This window comes from Lycorma delicatula, chromosome 1 (assembly GCF_047948215.1).
Source record: "Lycorma delicatula isolate Av1 chromosome 1, ASM4794821v1, whole genome shotgun sequence".
NCBI classification, from domain to species: domain Eukaryota; kingdom Metazoa; phylum Arthropoda; class Insecta; order Hemiptera; family Fulgoridae; genus Lycorma; species Lycorma delicatula.
Window position 1 is genome coordinate 34,268,814 of NC_134455.1, and position 17,532 is coordinate 34,286,345.

At 32.9% G+C, this 17,532-nt stretch overlaps 1 protein-coding gene across 1 annotated transcript in view; it reads left to right on the forward strand.

Annotated features, from left to right (window-relative positions):
- LOC142318080 (cytochrome b5 reductase 4-like) overlaps positions 1-17,532 on the forward strand; it is a 42,815-nt gene continuing 25,283 nt past the window's right edge. Inside the window, exons 1-2 of the mRNA XM_075354607.1 lie at positions 1-140; positions 2,517-2,620. Coding sequence (XP_075210722.1) covers positions 2,555-2,620 — 66 coding nt within the window. The 5' untranslated portion in view covers positions 1-140; positions 2,517-2,554. The remainder of the gene's footprint in view (positions 141-2,516; positions 2,621-17,532) is intronic.

A 17,532-nucleotide genomic window follows, 5' to 3' on the forward strand; every position in this document is an offset into this window, starting at 1 on the left:
CTATTATGAGCTGTGAAGTAATTAAATTATCTATGCAATTAATTAAAAGCAGTTTTAATTATTTTGTAAGGACATACTAATTTATTCTTAACACAAGTTATTTTTCTAAAAAAAAGATAATATGATTTTAAATACATAAGGTAAGTTTAATAAAAAAATAAAATAAAATAAACACTTCTAATAAGTTTTTTTCTTAAGTATGTATATAAAACTTTCTTCGTTACATGTATCATGTGGTTCATTATAGAAAGACAAAATTAAATTTCAAACACAATTCTCAGTTTCATCTCAAAATTTATAACAAAAGAAATTTATGTATTTCAGGAACTTAATCTTAATAATAATAATGGAAAAATTTATTAAAATGATTGAATTTGTTAGTAACAAAAGTTATGTCTCCAGTAACAGATGGGAAGCTTGATCTCTAACACTACATTAAATTTGTAGAATTACATTAATCCTACATGGAAATGTAATGCAATCCTAAATAATTAGTCAATGTAATAGAAATTATGAAAGTAACATAGAATAATACGTTTGTATGGTTGCATTTGGAAATCTTTGTGGTAATATGTTCATGAAACCAGTTACTAAATGCATAAATGTTTGAAATGTGAAATTTATTCTTCTCAACAAGTTTTCTTATATGATTTGTATTTATCATTAATTTTCAATCCTTTTGAAATACTGCAAAAGTAGGATTTGAAATAAGTTGGTGTCATTTGATGCAATCATCAATATTTGCAGATTGATGTAATTAAAAGTTATTTTATATATTAATATTATCATCTAAATTACAATATTTACTTATTTTTTTGTTGAATGATTCAATCACAAATAATAATGCCACTGAAAAACAATTCTGTATAATAATGATTGTCAATTAAAAACCAGAACATAATGGTGGTGTGCTTTTGATTTTTATATGCTTTAATTTTTAATACTTTGACCTATCAAATTATACATTAGTTTTAAGCCATTTACAATTTTTTTTATCATTATATTTATAAATTATATATTTTTTAAATAAGTTAGGATTTTTTAGAGGATATTTACTCGAGGATATTACTCTACTGTAAGTTGAGTGATACATTCAACTACCGATAAGTGATTATCTTCAAAATCAAATAAAGAACCTACAGTCATAAAATCTAGCCCTATTCTCAGTCAATTAATTAAAAAAATATATATATAAATGTATGATGACAACTCACCTAATAACAATAAATATAAATTTTTTAATAATTTCTATGAAACATTTATTGAAAGATAAATTCATCATTCTTGCATCTGTCTTTATTATCACTGTACTGTTCCATAATTACAGCTATCATAATATATCTCTTTTTTGTTTTGTTTTTCACATTTGATGTTGGAGAAAAAACTTATAGATAAATTTTAAATCAACAATAATACTGGAATATCTTCTGGAAGATGTGACATCTTACAGAAGATATTCCACAACTGAAACTTGCTGCAGTTGAAACTTGTTTCTGGCGAGAGTTCATAAAAGATTTAAACCTCAAATTGTAAATCAATTATTACAAGATATAAATCACGACCTTACAACTAAATATCATCAGTAATGTTCTGGTAAAATAGATCCTGTACTTCTGAAGTAAAAATGAGGGCTTCATTTTGAGTCGGTTTTGTGACGGTTCAAAGACATCTTTATTCATTTTTGAGAGATAGAAGTTTTGGTACTGAATCTTCTGAGAATGAAGTCTATTTTTGTCACATCAATCAAGTTGCACTGTTTTATTTAATTCTGGTTTTTAGTACTTCATGTTGAATAAAAAAAATCACTTACTTTTTCAGACATTGTCGCTTAAATGAATTTTAATCTTTCAGATTATATTGATCATTATGGAAACTGTATTAATGTTTAGGAAAGCAGTTCATTGATAGTTTCTTTTTTTTGTTTTGTAGTTTTTACTTTATTAGGAAACTTAAAGTAGGAGCTTTTATTTCAAACTTCATGTCTTGTCTAACAACAACAAAATTGTAATTGATTATATTAAGTCAATTAAGCTTCCTATCTTGAATTTTTATTTTCAGTACAATGTAATAATTTTTAATAGGTCCTGTTGGATCTTTCTCATAGTTAAGTTACATCAGCTCGCAGGATCTTATTTCAGTAAATAGCTATCGATAGCTACAAGAGACATGGCATAAGTATTAGCAGCCCAATAATAACATACAGAATTTTATTCCCAGTCTCCCTTAAATACGTTATAATATTTAGAATGAATAAATGAACATTAACAACAAATAACCCTATTTTTTATTATATGTCAATCTGTTGGTTTAGTAGTTAGGCATTCATAGCGGTATCTGAGCCGGCTTTGTATTCACTGCCTAGGAAGGTTAAATTACTAATTTTTTCTATAATCTTTAATACAACTAATATTTCTAGTTAATGTGTTCAGGGTGAATATTGTAGTACTTAAAACGCATAAGTCAATATTAAGCAAATTTTTAAAACAGAATTAAGATACTATGTTTTTTTTTTTTAGGTTATGCTAACGCAATTTGTAAATGAATAATTTACAAAATGGACATATTTCAAACAATTATGTATGTTGGTCTGATATATAAAACATATACACCATGTCCAAAGGTAAATATGGATAATGCAGATATAACACTAAATTTTATTATAAAAAAACTATATTTCCTCTAATTTCTGTAAACTACAATTTAATTCTTCACCATTAAAGTCTAACATAACTGTTAATAAATGACTCAAAGCTTTTTCAGTAATTCAAATTTCAAAGAAAAACAAAGCAATGATAATATTTAACATTTTAAAGATCTGTTACGTAAATTTACCAACAGCAAGGACGGGAATTAATCAATAGACAAATAAGACAATGTCTAGTATCCGTAATTCAAAGCAGGCGGCTCCAGTACAGGAAAAAATAAAAATAAATATTAATATATTTTTTTTAAAAATAATTATTTGTTTAATAAAATAGAATACTAATATATTCATTTTTTTTTTTTTTTTTGTCTTCAGTCATTTGACTGGTTTGATGCAGCTCTCCAAGATTCCCTATCTAGTGCTAGTCGTTTCATTTCAGTATACCCTCTACATCCTACATCCCTAACAATTTGTTTTACATACTCCAAGCGTGGCCTGCCTACACAATTTTTCCCTTCTACCTGTCCTTCCAATATTAAAGCGACTATTCCAGGATGCCTTAGTATGTGGCCTATAAGTCTGTCTCGTCTTTTAACTATATTTTTCCAAATGCTTCTTTCTTCATCTATTTGCCGCAATACCTCTTCATTTGTCACTTTATCCACCCATCTGATTTTTAACATTCTCCTATAGCACCACATTTCAAAAGCTTCTAATCTTTTCTTCTCAGATACTCCGATTGTCCAAGTTTCACTTCCATATAAAGCGACACTCCAAACATACACTTTCAAAAATCTTTTCCTGACATTTAAATTCATTTTTGATGTAAACAAATCATATTTCTTACTGAAGGCTCGTTTCGCTTGTGCTATTCGGCATTTTATATCGCTCCTGCTGCGTCCATCTTTAGTAATTCTACTTCCCAAATAACTAAATTCTTCTACCTCCATAATCTTTTCTCCTCCTATTTTCACATTCAGTGGTCCATCTTTGTTATTTCTACTACATTTCATTACTTTTGTTTTGTTCTTGTTTATTTTCATGCAATAGTTCTTGCGTAGGACTTCATCTATGCCGTTCATTGTTTCTTCTAAATCCTTTTTACTCTCGGCTAGAATTACTATATCATCAGCAAATCGTAGCATCTTTATCTTTTCACCTTGTACTGTTACTCCGAATCTAAATTGTTCTTTAACATCATTAACTGCTAGTTCCATGTAAAGATTAAAAAGTAACGGAGATAGGGAACATCCTTGTCGGACTCCCTTTCTTATTAGGGCTTCTTTCTTATGTTCTTCAATTGTTATTGTTGCTGTTTGGTTCCTGTACATGTTAGCAATTGTTCTTCTATCTCTGTATTTGAACCCTAATTTTTTTAAAATGCTGAACATTTTATTCCAATCTATGTTATCGAAAGCCTTTTCTAGGTCTATAAACGCCAAGTATGTTGGTTTGTTTTTCTTTAATCTTTCTTCTACTATTAATCTGAGGCCTAAAATTGCTTCCCTTGTCCCTATACTTTTCCTGAAACTAAATTGGTCTTCTCCTAACACTTCTTCCACTCTCCTCTCAATTCTTCTGTATAAAATTCTAGTTAAGATTTTTGATGCATGACTAGTTAAACTAATTGTTCTATATTCTTCACATTTTTCTGCCCCTGCTTTCTTTGGTATCATAACTATAACACTTTTTTTGAAGTCTGACGGAAATTCCCCTTTTTCATAAATATTACACACCAGTTTGTATAATCTATCAATCGCTTCCTCACCTGCACTGCGCAGTAATTCTACAGGTATTCCGTCTATTCCAGGAGCCTTTCTGCCATTTAAATCTTTTAATGCTCTCTTAAATTCAGATCTCAGTATTGTTTCTCCCATTTCATCCTCCTCAACTTCCTCTTCTTCCTCTATAACACCATTTTCTAATTCATTTCCACCGTATAACTCTTCAATATATTCCACCCATCTATCGACTTTACCTTTCGTATTATATATTGGTGTACCATCTTTGTTTAACACATTATTAGATTTTAATTTATGTACCCCAAAATTTTCCTTAACTTTCCTGTATGCTCCGTCTATTTTACCAATGTTCATTTCTCTTTCCACTTCTGAACACTTTTCTTTAATCCACTCTTCTTTCGCCAGTTTGCACTTCCTATTTATAGCATTTCTTAATTGCCGATAGTTCCTTTTACTTTCTTCATCATTAGCATTCTTATATTTTCTACGTTCATCCATCAGCTGCAATATATCGTCTGAAACCCAAGGTTTTCTACCAGTTCTCTTTATTCTGCCTAAGTTTGCTTCTGCTGATTTAAGAATTTCCTTTTTAACATTCTCCCATTCTTCTTCTACATTTTCTACCTTATCTTTTTTACTCAGACCTCTTGCGATGTCCTCCTCGAAAATCTTCTTTACCTCCTCTTCCTCAAGCTTCTCTAAATTCCACCGATTCATCTGACAACTTTTCTTCAGGTTTTTAAACCCCAATCTACATTTCATTATCACCAAATTATGGTCGCTATCAATGTCTGCTCCAGGGTAAGTTTTGCAGTCAACGAGTTGATTTTTAAATCTTTGCTTAACCATGATATAATCTATCTGATACCTTGAAGTATCGCCTGGCTTTTTCCAAGTGTATATTCTTCTATTATGATTTTTAAATTGGGTGTTGGCAATTACTAAATTATACTTCGTGCAAAACTCTATAAGTCAGTCCCCTCTTTCATTCCTTATATATTCATTAAAAAGAATAAAAAAATAAATAATGTCTTTAAAATTTAAAAAAAAAAAACCATTAAAAAAATTTAATTTTTTGTTTCTAAAAGTAAATTAAAATATGAGGAGGTCTTTTTGTAATGCCGAAAAGGGAATTTCCCGAGACCAGTCAACTTTTTTTTTAAGTTGTCTGCAACTTGTGTAATTGGGACCGCAAATTAAAATTTTGTCTTGGGTTCGGCAGATGCTTAATATGATACTAATCAAAGTATTGGTAGCCTTTCTGTTTCCTGTTTAGCCTCCTGTAACTACCGTTTAGATAATTCTTCAGAGGATGAATGAGGATGATATGTATGAGTGTAAATGAAGTGTAGTCTTGAAAATTCTCAGTTCGACCAATCCTGATATGTGTGGTTAATTGAAACCCAACCACCAAAGAACACCGGTATTCACGATCTAGTATTCAAATCCGTGTAAAAATAACTGGCTTTACTAGGACTTGAACGCTGTAACTCTCGACTTCCAAATCAGCCGATTTGGGAAGACGCGTTCACCACTAGACAAACCCGGTGGGTTAAAGTATTGGTAGCGGTGTAAGTGAAAGGCCACGCACGGATTTGTGGCAAATTTCTCTCTGTTTCTGTTTAGTCTTCGGAACCATTGTAAGGTATTACTTCATAGGATGAATAAAGATAATGTGTATGAGTGTAGTCTTGTACAGTCTCAGGTCGACCATTCCTGAGATGTGTAATTAATTAAAATTCAACCACCAAAGAACACCGGTATCTACGATCTAGTATTCAAATCCGTATAAAAGTATCCGTATAAAAGCCTTTACTAGGATTTGAACCTTAGAATTCTCGACATCGAAATCAAGTGATTTGCGATGGCAAGTTTAACCATTAGACCAACCCGGTGGGTTTGTGCCAAACTTAGTATGTTCACAGATGTCCTTCCAGCATGTTTTATTTATCATTTTGCTACGAGCAACCTTTACAAGTAATCTTATAGTAACAATCATTATTGCTTATGAAGAAGAGTAATCGATAAACTTTTCTTTTACTAGCCGTTTAACAAACAATTGTCGGGATGAGCTGTGAGTACTGGGGGGTTGCTATCATTAGGTGCGACGTTTTATTGCCACACTTGCAAAATAATCGATTAAAAGTGAACATAAACGATATTGAAATGTGATCGATCTGATTCTCTACAATCATTAAATTTAAATAATTTTCCTTTCCTAACTGTTAATGATCTTTCATTAGTCTACTCCTTTCTTTCTTTCTTTTTCCTGTTTAGCCTCCGGTAACTACCGTTTAGATAATTCTTCAGAGGATGAATGAGGATGATATGTATGAGTGTAAATGAAGTGTAGTCTTGTACATTCTCAGTTCGACCGTTCCTGAGATGTGTGGTTAATTGAAACCCAACCACCAAAGAACACCGGTATCCACGATCTAGTATTCATTAGTCTACTCCTGCTTTCTGTTATTTTAACTGTAACTAACACAATATGCACCGATCAAATAAATACACGCAAACGAATAAGAATAAATCTAACGAGAAGAATAACGATAACAATAAAAAAATTACTATGAACAAAAAAAAAATTAACTAGTTAAGTATTATTTTAATTATCTTTTCAGTATAGGCGAAAGTAAAGCCAATTTATGCTGAACGACTGACTTATCTCATCAAATGACAAAGAAGCAACGAAATGTAATTGCAAAAACCAAAAATTTACATACACGAATATACCTGTTGGAGTATGACAATCTGGTTAGTGGTAGTGTTTTCAGGTTGATATGAATGAGTGTCATAACTAATAGGGTACGGTAAGGTGGTGTGTAGGGGAATATTTTTACACGTTGCCAGATGGTATTCGGCTACGAAAAAATATCTATTATAGTTGGGTTTCCATTTTAAATAAATCATCTAGACCTCCAAAATATTTGTAAATTGTTTCAAAGAAACAGGATTTGTTCTCAAACAGAAATCGAATATAAGGGCAGCGGTATCGAAAAGAAAGTGTTGAATGAATTAAATGACATGCAGACGAAAATCTTAATAAAACCATTTCTTGCCGAAGCTTCGAAATACACATTCCGAAAATAATCATTCATAATGTTCTGTGTAAAACGTTGCGCTCGCATAAAAACAAAAATCAGCTTTTTTTTTTTTTGTCTTCAGTCATTTGACTGGTTTGATGCAGCTCTCCAAGATTCCCTATCTAGTGCTAATCGTTTCATTTCAGTATACCCTCTACATCCTACATCCCTAACAATTTGTTTTACATATTCCAAACGTGGCCTGCCTACACAATTTTTCCCTTCTACCTGTCCTTCCAATATTAAAGCGACTATTCCAGGATGCCTTAATATGTGGTCTATAAGTCTGTCACTTCTTTTAACTATATTTTTCCAAATGCTTCTTTCTTCATCTATTTGCCGCAATACCTCTTCATTTGTCACTTTATCCACCCATCTGATTTTTAACATTCTCCTATAGCACCGCATTTCACAAGCTTCTAATCTTTTCTTCTCAGATACTCCTCAGATTGTCCAAGTTTCACTTCCATATAAAGCGACACTCCAAACATATACTTTCAAAAATCTTTTCCTGGCATTTAAATTAATTTTTGATGTAAACAAATCATATTTCTTACTGAAGGCTCGTTTCGCTTGTGCTATTCGGCATTTTATATCGCTCCTGCTGCGTCCATCTTTAGTAATTCTACTTCCCAAATAACTAAATTCTTCTACCTCCATAATATTTTCTCCTCCTATTTTCACATTCAGTGGTCTATCTTTGTTATTTCTACTGCATTTCATTACTTTTGTTTTGTTCTTGTTTATTTTCATGCGATAGTTCATGCGTAGGACTTCATCTATGCCGTTCATTGTTTCTTCTAAATCCTTTTTACTCTCGGCTAGAATTACTATATCATCGGCAAATCGTAGCATCTTTATCTTTTCACCTTGTACTGTTACTCCGAATCTAAATTGTTCTTTAACATCATTAACTGCTAGTTCCATGTAAAGATTAAAAAGTAACGGAGATAGGGAACATCCTTGTCGGAATCCCTTTCTTATTACGGCTTCTTTCTTATGTTCTTCAATTGTAACTGTTGCTGTTTGGTTCCTGTACATGTTAGCAATTGTTCTTTTATCTCTGTATTTGAACGCTAATTTTGTTAAAATGCTACTGCAAGAAACAAAAACCATCCGACACAGAATAATATCTCTAATTTGCTGTTAAAAAATTAGTCACTAAACTCAATGTTTGTGTAGTTTAATGAAAAAGTTCGTAATTGGACCTTTTTTCTTGGGGGGGAAAGATTATTAATGGAAATATTTATCTTGGAATGTTAAGTGACTATTTCTTTTCTCAATCGATGAGCTCGAAAAGTATATAGAGTTTATTTATAAAAAATGAAGCATCCATGTTTAAATACTTCGTTAGCCAATCTTTGAATGAAAAATTTTAGATAATTTAATAGTTTGAAAAGGGCCTACACTGTATAAGAATAATGGATAAGGACCAGCAAGATGGTCAGACCTTACTGTTTGTAATATTTTATTGCAGGGACACGTTGTTTATTTAAAACATTGTTTATTTAAAAAAAAGATGTGACCTGAATCACTTAAAGAAAAAAAAAATTAAGAAATCAATTACAACTAAAACAGAAAGAATATTTATTGTATATTGGCAGAAACTGAAATTGACTAGACATTGGCCGAGCGACGAAGAGGACTCGCATTAAAATTTACTGCTTACGTAACAAAGCTATTTGAGATGGAGAATTTTTCACAAATTAAATAATACAACTGAAGTACTTTTTTTTATTTAATTCATGCTTTAAACTTCAACTTTTTTTACAACAGTCCTGTATTTATATTTATTGATTACCTACATATCTATGTATTTTTGTTTGGGACTGTATAAGATGGTACACAGCAATGATAATATGGAATGGAATGCAAAGTTATCGGGAGTTTATAGATTCTCCCTACAAATCGCAGAACCTGGACCCCTTGCTGCTGGATGATTCAGTCGGGGGTATTTTTAAAAGGTTTATTTTAAGTGACGGGTCTAATTTTTCAAGTTTTGTCTTATTTAATATTTAGTATTTTTAAGGACGGATTTAATTGCATTCCAATCCGTTGTTAAACCAGCGTTATCGAACCCATTTTATGGGCCGACCGCGGAAGGCTAGGCTTATGCAACCTGTCCTTTCGGTGTCAACGCTTCATAGGCTCGCAGGAATACGCCACAACGGGGCACTAACTATATGGAGGGAGCAATGCGACCCCTTCTCCGGAGGAGTCGCAATTGCTGGTTTAATTTAATTTACATGTAAGTGTTAAAGGAGAGGTTGTGTAGAAGTTCTTCACCCACTTCTGTTATGGCTGCCTTTCAGGACGCATCTCTGCTAGGCTCTGTTCTGGACTCCTGTCCGTGATGTTGGGACGAGTAGAGAGTCTTCCTTCTTCTTCCTCTTCTTCTTCCGATGACCATGATAATAGATCACGTTTGTCTGTAGTATTTTGATAAAGATAGTAATAAATAAAATTTACGGCAATCTATTTTTTCGTTTCCCAGACTATACAATACCACCATCCATCTATACCATTGGTCATTTAACAAAGATATTGTACTTAAACCTAAAAAAAAAACGTACTAAAAAAAAAACGCTTCATAGGCTCGCAGGAATACGCCACAACGGGGCACTAACTATATGGAGGGAGCAATGCGACCCCTTCTCCGGAGGAGTCGCAATTGCTGGTTTAATTTAATTTACATGTAAGTGTTAAAGGAGAGGTTGTGTAGAAGTTCTTCACCCACTTCTGTTATGGCTGCCTTTCAGGACGCATCTCTGCTAGGCTCTGTTCTGGACTCCTGTCCGTGATGTTGGGACGAGTAGAGAGTCTTCCTTCTTCTTCCTCTTCTTCTTCCGATGACCATGATAATAGATCACGTTTGTCTGTAGTATTTTGATAAAGATAGTAATAAATAAAATTTACGGCAATCTATTTTTTCGTTTCCCAGACTATACAATACCACCATCCATCTATACCATTGGTCATTTAACAAAGATATTGTACTTAAACCTAAAAAAAAAACGTACTAAAAAAAAAACGCTTCATAGGCTCGCAGGAATACGCCACAACGGGGCACTAACTATATGGAGGGAGCAATGCGACCCCTTCTCCGGAGGAGTCGCAATTGCTGGTTTATTTTAATCAACTTGTAAGTGTTAAAGGAGAGGTTGTGTAGAAGTTCTTCATCCACTTCTGTTATGGCTGCCTTTCAGGACGCATCTCTGCTAGGCTCTATTCTGGACTCCTGTCCGTGATGTTGGGACGAGTAGAGAGTCTTCCTTCTTCTTCCTCTTCTTCTTCCGATGACCATGATAATAGATCACGTTTGTCTGTAGTATTTTGATAAAGATAGTAATAAATAAAATTTACGGCAATCTATTTTTTCGTTTCCCAGACTATACAATACCACCACCCATTTATACCATTGGTCATTTAACAAAGAAATTGTACTTAAACCTAAAAAAAAAACGTACTTTTCGTCACCGAATTTTTCTATTTTACGTTGGGTATCATGAAAACTACAGGTCCCAGAGCTGCACCGTGCAGTTCTGGGACCTGTTTTATTCGCGTTTTCAGGTAAAAACGTTATAACTATCGCTTATGTAAAACCTTAAAAATTTCAGTATGACCTCATTTCATCGGGTGAACTGAAATTCGGGCGAAATTTTTTGTTGGCCGTAACTCGATAACAAAGCGTTTGCGGACGTATGTGTGTGTGTATGAACTTTTTTCTTTATTGCAAAATTTAGAATCGGTTCACAAATTATTTACCTTTCTTCCTGAACCATCAGGTAAGATGTAAAAGACTTATGCAGTTAAAAAAAAAACATCAGAATCAATAAATATGTAGAATATGAACAAGAGAATACCTCAATGTATCACGAAAACTTATCACTTAGGCTATTTAAATTAAAATGCTCACTTATGTGATGGGCTTTAACGCGTATTATGATCAGTATGCAGAATCGACGCCAGAAAAATCACCTTATTCAGGATTGTTTGAACCTTGTTTAGCCACTGAATTTGTTTTCCAACTTAGGTCTTAATAAATATTTCACTTACTGCAAGTTGAAAGCACGCTCGATCGTAATCGGCACTGGTTGTGAAGTGCATGGTAGAATCGACAGTTTTCTAATACGTATTTGAATTTTAATACTGTGGTGTAAGTTTGACGTCTATGCTGTTTTTTTATCACTTGACTTAATATTGGTGTACTGTGTGAAGTCACGTTAGAACCACATACTCCCGTCGACTGAGTTCATCTGTATTTTATGTTGAGCGAATCTTGGGATTCACTTATCGATATTAAGCGTCGTGAAAATCCTATTCATCCTGCCAACTGTTCTTTATTACAACTCAGGGGACGCTTGAGATCATTAAACTGCACTAAAATTTCTTCTTTGTGGGAGTCTGCGGTTGCACATATAGAAGTGGATTTGATATAGAAGGCAGCTTCGTTGCCATCTATTCCAATATGAGTTGGAATTCAGGTGATAACAAAGTTGAATCTTTTTCTTGGAGATGCCGACAGAGTGAAATAAGGTCCTGAGCTTCAGGATAAAATGATATTCTTTTCAGAAGAGCAGTTAAAGAATTCAGGTAGTCAGAGCAAACTATCATATTATTAAATATACGATGATCGTAAAATCTCAGTGGTTTTCATATTAGGTAAAACTCTGTTAAGAAGATGCTTGCAGAACAAGAAAGAGTTCACGTATGACAAAGGTCCTGCACAACAAAAGTACTTTCTACGACTTGATCTGATCAGTTTTACAACCGTCACTGAAAATGAAAGTTTCCTAGTGAGTGTAATTGACATACTGCTTTGAAATACAGAGAGTCGCAACACCGAAGCCATGTGGGAGTTTTTCAAAGCGTTTTAAGGTGTACTTTTGGGAAGATAATGATAACTTCTTTAATCAATTCTTTGGCCGAAATTTTCACTGATTTTGGATAGGTCATCAGCGCTGAAAATTGATGCATCAGGGGATGTTGAGTAACAGTCTGTTGTTTATATGTAGTGATTTAATCTACATATTGACTAAATAATGAAGGAAAAGGTTACTTCCATGTAAGCTTATTATCGAAGATAAGTCCTAAGAAAATAAATTTCTTTTGATAAGTTAATCTAAAATTATTAAATTTTTGAGTCTCGGGACGAGGTTTGGGTCGAAAGACCAGGTATGCTGATAATATATTGTCTATTCCAGTGATTCTCAATCTTTTTAGCTCCACGACTCTCAAAAAGTAAAAAAAAAAAAAATATATATATAATGAATATTTCGTGACCCCCAACCACAACCTAATGAAAACTAATTAAAACTATTTAGCTGCATTGATAGCGACGGGTATGAACATGCATGTATGAAGTGTACAAACATGAGAAGCAATATACAGTTACCAACTTGATGTGTACGTAATCTTTGTAATTTAATCTGCTTGCATAATATTCGCTGTGAGAGCGTCATGTACGAACATGGATATGATACGTTTGAACACGTCGTGCTCTCGGCAGTATAAAGAGGCGTAAGGGGTTGCAGAACGTCAGTTTAGTTTCGAATGAGAAGCGTGCGTCTGGTGCCTTTATTTTTAAGCTTTTAAAAGCGTAATTTCATTGAAAATAATACTTGATGTTTCGGTTTATTAGTGTTCGGTCAAACGGTGTAACAGTTTTTTTTTCAATTACATTCTTATGTAAAACGGGTAAATTTGTAAAAAAAAAACTAAGTGAGCCGACTATATCTGGTGAATCGATTGGTAAAAATAAAAAAATTTAGAATGACAGTTTTTTAATTTAGTTTTACCTCATTGGATGGAAAGCCACAGTGCGTTGTTTGCTTTAAAGTCCTCTCCATTGGAAGCATAAAGCCATCAAAATTAATTCCATACTTGGAAACTAAACATCTGGATCATAAGATCAAACCCTTGGATTTTTTCGAAAGAAAATTACATTCTTTGAGAAATCAACTATCTTCTATTTGTAAATCAAGACGTACTGATAAAAATACCCTTTAAGCAACTTATCTCGTAGCATTAAGAGTAGTTAGGATGTCCAAACACCCAATACAAATGCAGAAAACCTCATATTGCTTGTTGCAGTTGATGTTGACAGTGTAATCATAGGCGTGGAAGAAGCAAAAAAAAAAAAAAAAAAAACTGAAAAATATCCGGTTACTAACTGCACAGTATGAAGGCGATTCGATGTTTTGGCTGCTGATGTTCGCGATCAGATAATTCATCAACTGAATTTTTTAATATTCAATTTGATTAATCAACATATGCGGCAAACATTTCTCATTTCTTATGTTTTATGTGAGATATGAATGCGATAGGGACAGATCAATCAAAGAACATATGTTGTTTTTAAACCGTGTTTTTTATAGAGCTACTAAAACCTATAACATAGATTGGACAAAATGTATTGCAGTATGTAGTGATGGTACAAATGCGATAACAGGAAAGAACAGAGGATTTCTAAAAAAATTAAAAGATCGTCTACACTAACAGCTAAATAGACGCACTGCTTCATTCACAAATATGCTCTTGCTAAAACAAATATGCCGGAAAAACTCGAACAGATTTTTTGTAAAGGTATAAAATTGGTTATGAAAATGGTGTTATAGAGGAAGAAGAGGAGGATGAAATGGGAGAAACAATACTGAGATCTGAATTTAAGAGAGCATTAAAAGATTTAAATGGCAGAAAGGCTCCTGGAATAGACGGAATACCTGTAGAATTACTGCGCAGTGCAGGTGAGGAAGAGATTGATAGATTATACAAACTGGTGTGTAATATTTATGAAAAAGGGGAATTTCTGTCAGACTTCAAAAAAAGTGTTATAGTAATGATAGCAAAGAAAGCAGGGGCAGATAAATGTGAAGAATACAGAACAATTAGTTTAACTAGTCGTGCATCAAAAATCTTAACTAGAATTCTATACAGAAGAATTGAGAGGAGAGTGGAAGAAGTGTTAGCAGAAGACCGATTTGGTTTCAGGAAAAGTATAGGGACAAGGGAAGCAATTTTAGGCCTCAGATTAATAGTAGAAGGAAGATTAAAGAAAAACAAACCGACATACTTGGCGTTTATAGACCTAGAAAAGGAATTCGATAACGTAGACTGGAATAAAATGTTCAGCATTTTAAAAAAATTAGGGTTCAAATACAGAGATAGAAGAATAATTGCTAACATGTACAGGAACCAAACAGCAACAGTAACAATTGAAGAACATAAGAAAGAAGCCGTAATAAGAAAGGGAGTCCGATAAGGATGTTCCCTATCTCCGTTACTTTTTAATCTTTACATGGAACTAGCAGTTAATGATGTTAAAGAACAATTTAGATTCGGAGTAACAGTACAAGGTGAAAAGATAAAGATGGAGCTCTCCAAGATTCCCTATCTAGTGCTAGTCGTTTCATTTCAGTATACCCTCTACATCCTACATCCTTAACAATTTGTTTTACATATTCCAAACATGGCCTGCCTACACAATTTTTCCCATCTACCTGTCCTTCCAATATTAAAGCGACTATTCCAGGATGCCTTAGTATGTGGCCTATAAGTCTGTCTCTTCTTTTAACTATATTTTTCCAAATGTTTCTTTCTTCATCTATTTGTCGCAATACCTCTTCATTTGTCACTTTATCCACCCGTCTGATTTTTAACATTCTCCTATAGCACCGCATTTCAAAAGCTTCTAATCTTTTCTTCTCAGATACTCCGATTGTCCGAGTTTCACTTCCATATAAAGCGACACTCCAAACATACACTTTCAAAAATCTTTTCCTGACATTTAAATTAATTTTTGGTGTAAACAAATTATATTTCTTACTGAAGGCTCGTTTAGCTTGTGCTATTCGGCATTTTATATCGCTCCTGCTTCTTCCATCTTTAGTAATTCTACTTCCCAAATAATAAAATTCTTCTACCTCCATAATCTTTTCTCCTCCTATTTTCACATTCAACGGTTCATCTTAGTTATTTCTACTACATTTCATTACTTTTGTTTTGTTCTTGTTTATTTACATGCGATAGTTCTTGCGTAGGACTTCATCTATGCCGTTCATTGTTTCTTCTAAATCCTTTTTACTTTCGGCTAGAATAACTATATCATCAGGAAATCGTAGCATCTTTATCTTTTCACCTTGTACTGTTACTCCGAATCTAAATTGTTCTTTAACATCATTGACTGCTAGTTCCATGTAAAGATTAAAAAGTAACGGAGATAGGGAACCTCCTTGTCGGACTCCCTTTCTTATTATGGCTTCTTTCTTATGTTCTTCAATTGTTACTGTTGCTGTTTGGTTCCTGTACATGTTAGCAATTGTTCTTCTATCACTGCATTTGATCCCTAATTTTTTTAAAATGCTGAACATTTCATTCCAGTCTACGTTATCGAATGCCTTTTCTAGGTCTATAAACGCCAAGTATGTCGGTTTGTTTTTCTTTAATCTTCCTTCTACTATTAATCTGAGGCCTAAAATTGCTTCCCTTGTCCCTTTACTTTTCCTGAAACCAAATTGGTCTTCTCCTAACACTTCCTCCACTCTCCTCTCAATTCTTCTGTATAGAATTCTAGTTAAGATTTTTGATGCATGACTAGTTAAACTAATTGTTCTGTATTCTTCACATTTATCTGCCCCTGCTTTCTTTGGTATGATTACTATAACACTTTTTTTGAAGTCTGACGGAAATTCCCCTTTTTCATAAATATAACACACCAGTTTGTATAATCTATCAATCGCTTCCTCACCTGCACTGCGCAGTAATTCTACAGGTATTCCGTCTATTCCAGGAGCCTTTCTGTCATTTAAATCTTTTAATGCTCTCTTAAATTCATATCTCAGTATTGTTTCTCCCATTTTATCCTCCTCAACTTCCTCTTCTTCCTCTATAACACCATTTTCTAATTCATTTCCTCCGTATAACTCTTCAATATATTCCACCCATCTATCGACTTTACCTTTCGTATTATATATTGGTGTACCATCTTTGTTTAACAAAGATATAATAAAATTCTAAAAAATATAAAAAAAACTCTATAAAAATTCTATTCATTGCGTTAAAATTCTATATAATTTGAAAGCAATTACAACAGTCGTATTTGTTAAAAGTTCAACGGCCACTTTTCTGTACCACTTAATAGATTTTCTTCCTGGAGTTACACGCGATGCAGTTTGATCTGATACATCGATATTGGATTTTGTTTCATTATATTCGGGAGTAGTTGAAGGTTTTCTGATAACATCATGCCTTGATTGTACATTAGTCATAACTGGAGCTCTTTTTATTGTAAGAAATAAGACATCGTCTTTCTATTCTACTAACATCACATTTATGTTACTTTCCAGAGAAACCATTTCGTCTTGTTTTAAATTAATCAATTGCCTTGAAATACTCAGTTTATTTCTACGTAATGTTCCAATTAGATATATGTTCTGGTCCAATAAATTATGCGTCAAATCTATGCTAGTATAGAAATTATCAGTTATCAGTGTCAGACAAGAATTGAACAACTGCGAAACAATTTCCAAAACAACCCTAGATGAAAGTGCTCGGCAGCTTGGAGTAGCTCTTTTCCAGCTTAAATTTTTATAGACCATATGTACTTACCACCAGTACAAATTATAAAAAATTTGACACCATACTTGTGTCTTTTTCCGGGTATATATTTTGCAAAATTTGAGTCGACCCCTATGTGGCACCACCGATTCACCTAAACAAATTTTTTCGTCTGGTCTATACATTTTGAAATGTATTAATCATTAAGTTTAACAAACTAGATATTTCGTATAATTTATTGTCATTGTTTGCTTCATTAACAACAAAATGTATCGTATTAAGTAATAGCTCATAGCGATTCCTAGACTTACTATACAACGGAATTTTAGACCAGTAATTTTTTAATCTTGGTTTCTTATTTAACCATATACACATTAAAAGACTAAAAAATGTTTTTATTTCGTTTTATTTTTGGGTCTACCACTTTGATGGTAGACCCAAATGTCTTACTGACATTGTTTTATTTAAATTTTTGAACGCTATATTTTTTAGTAATGGATTGCTC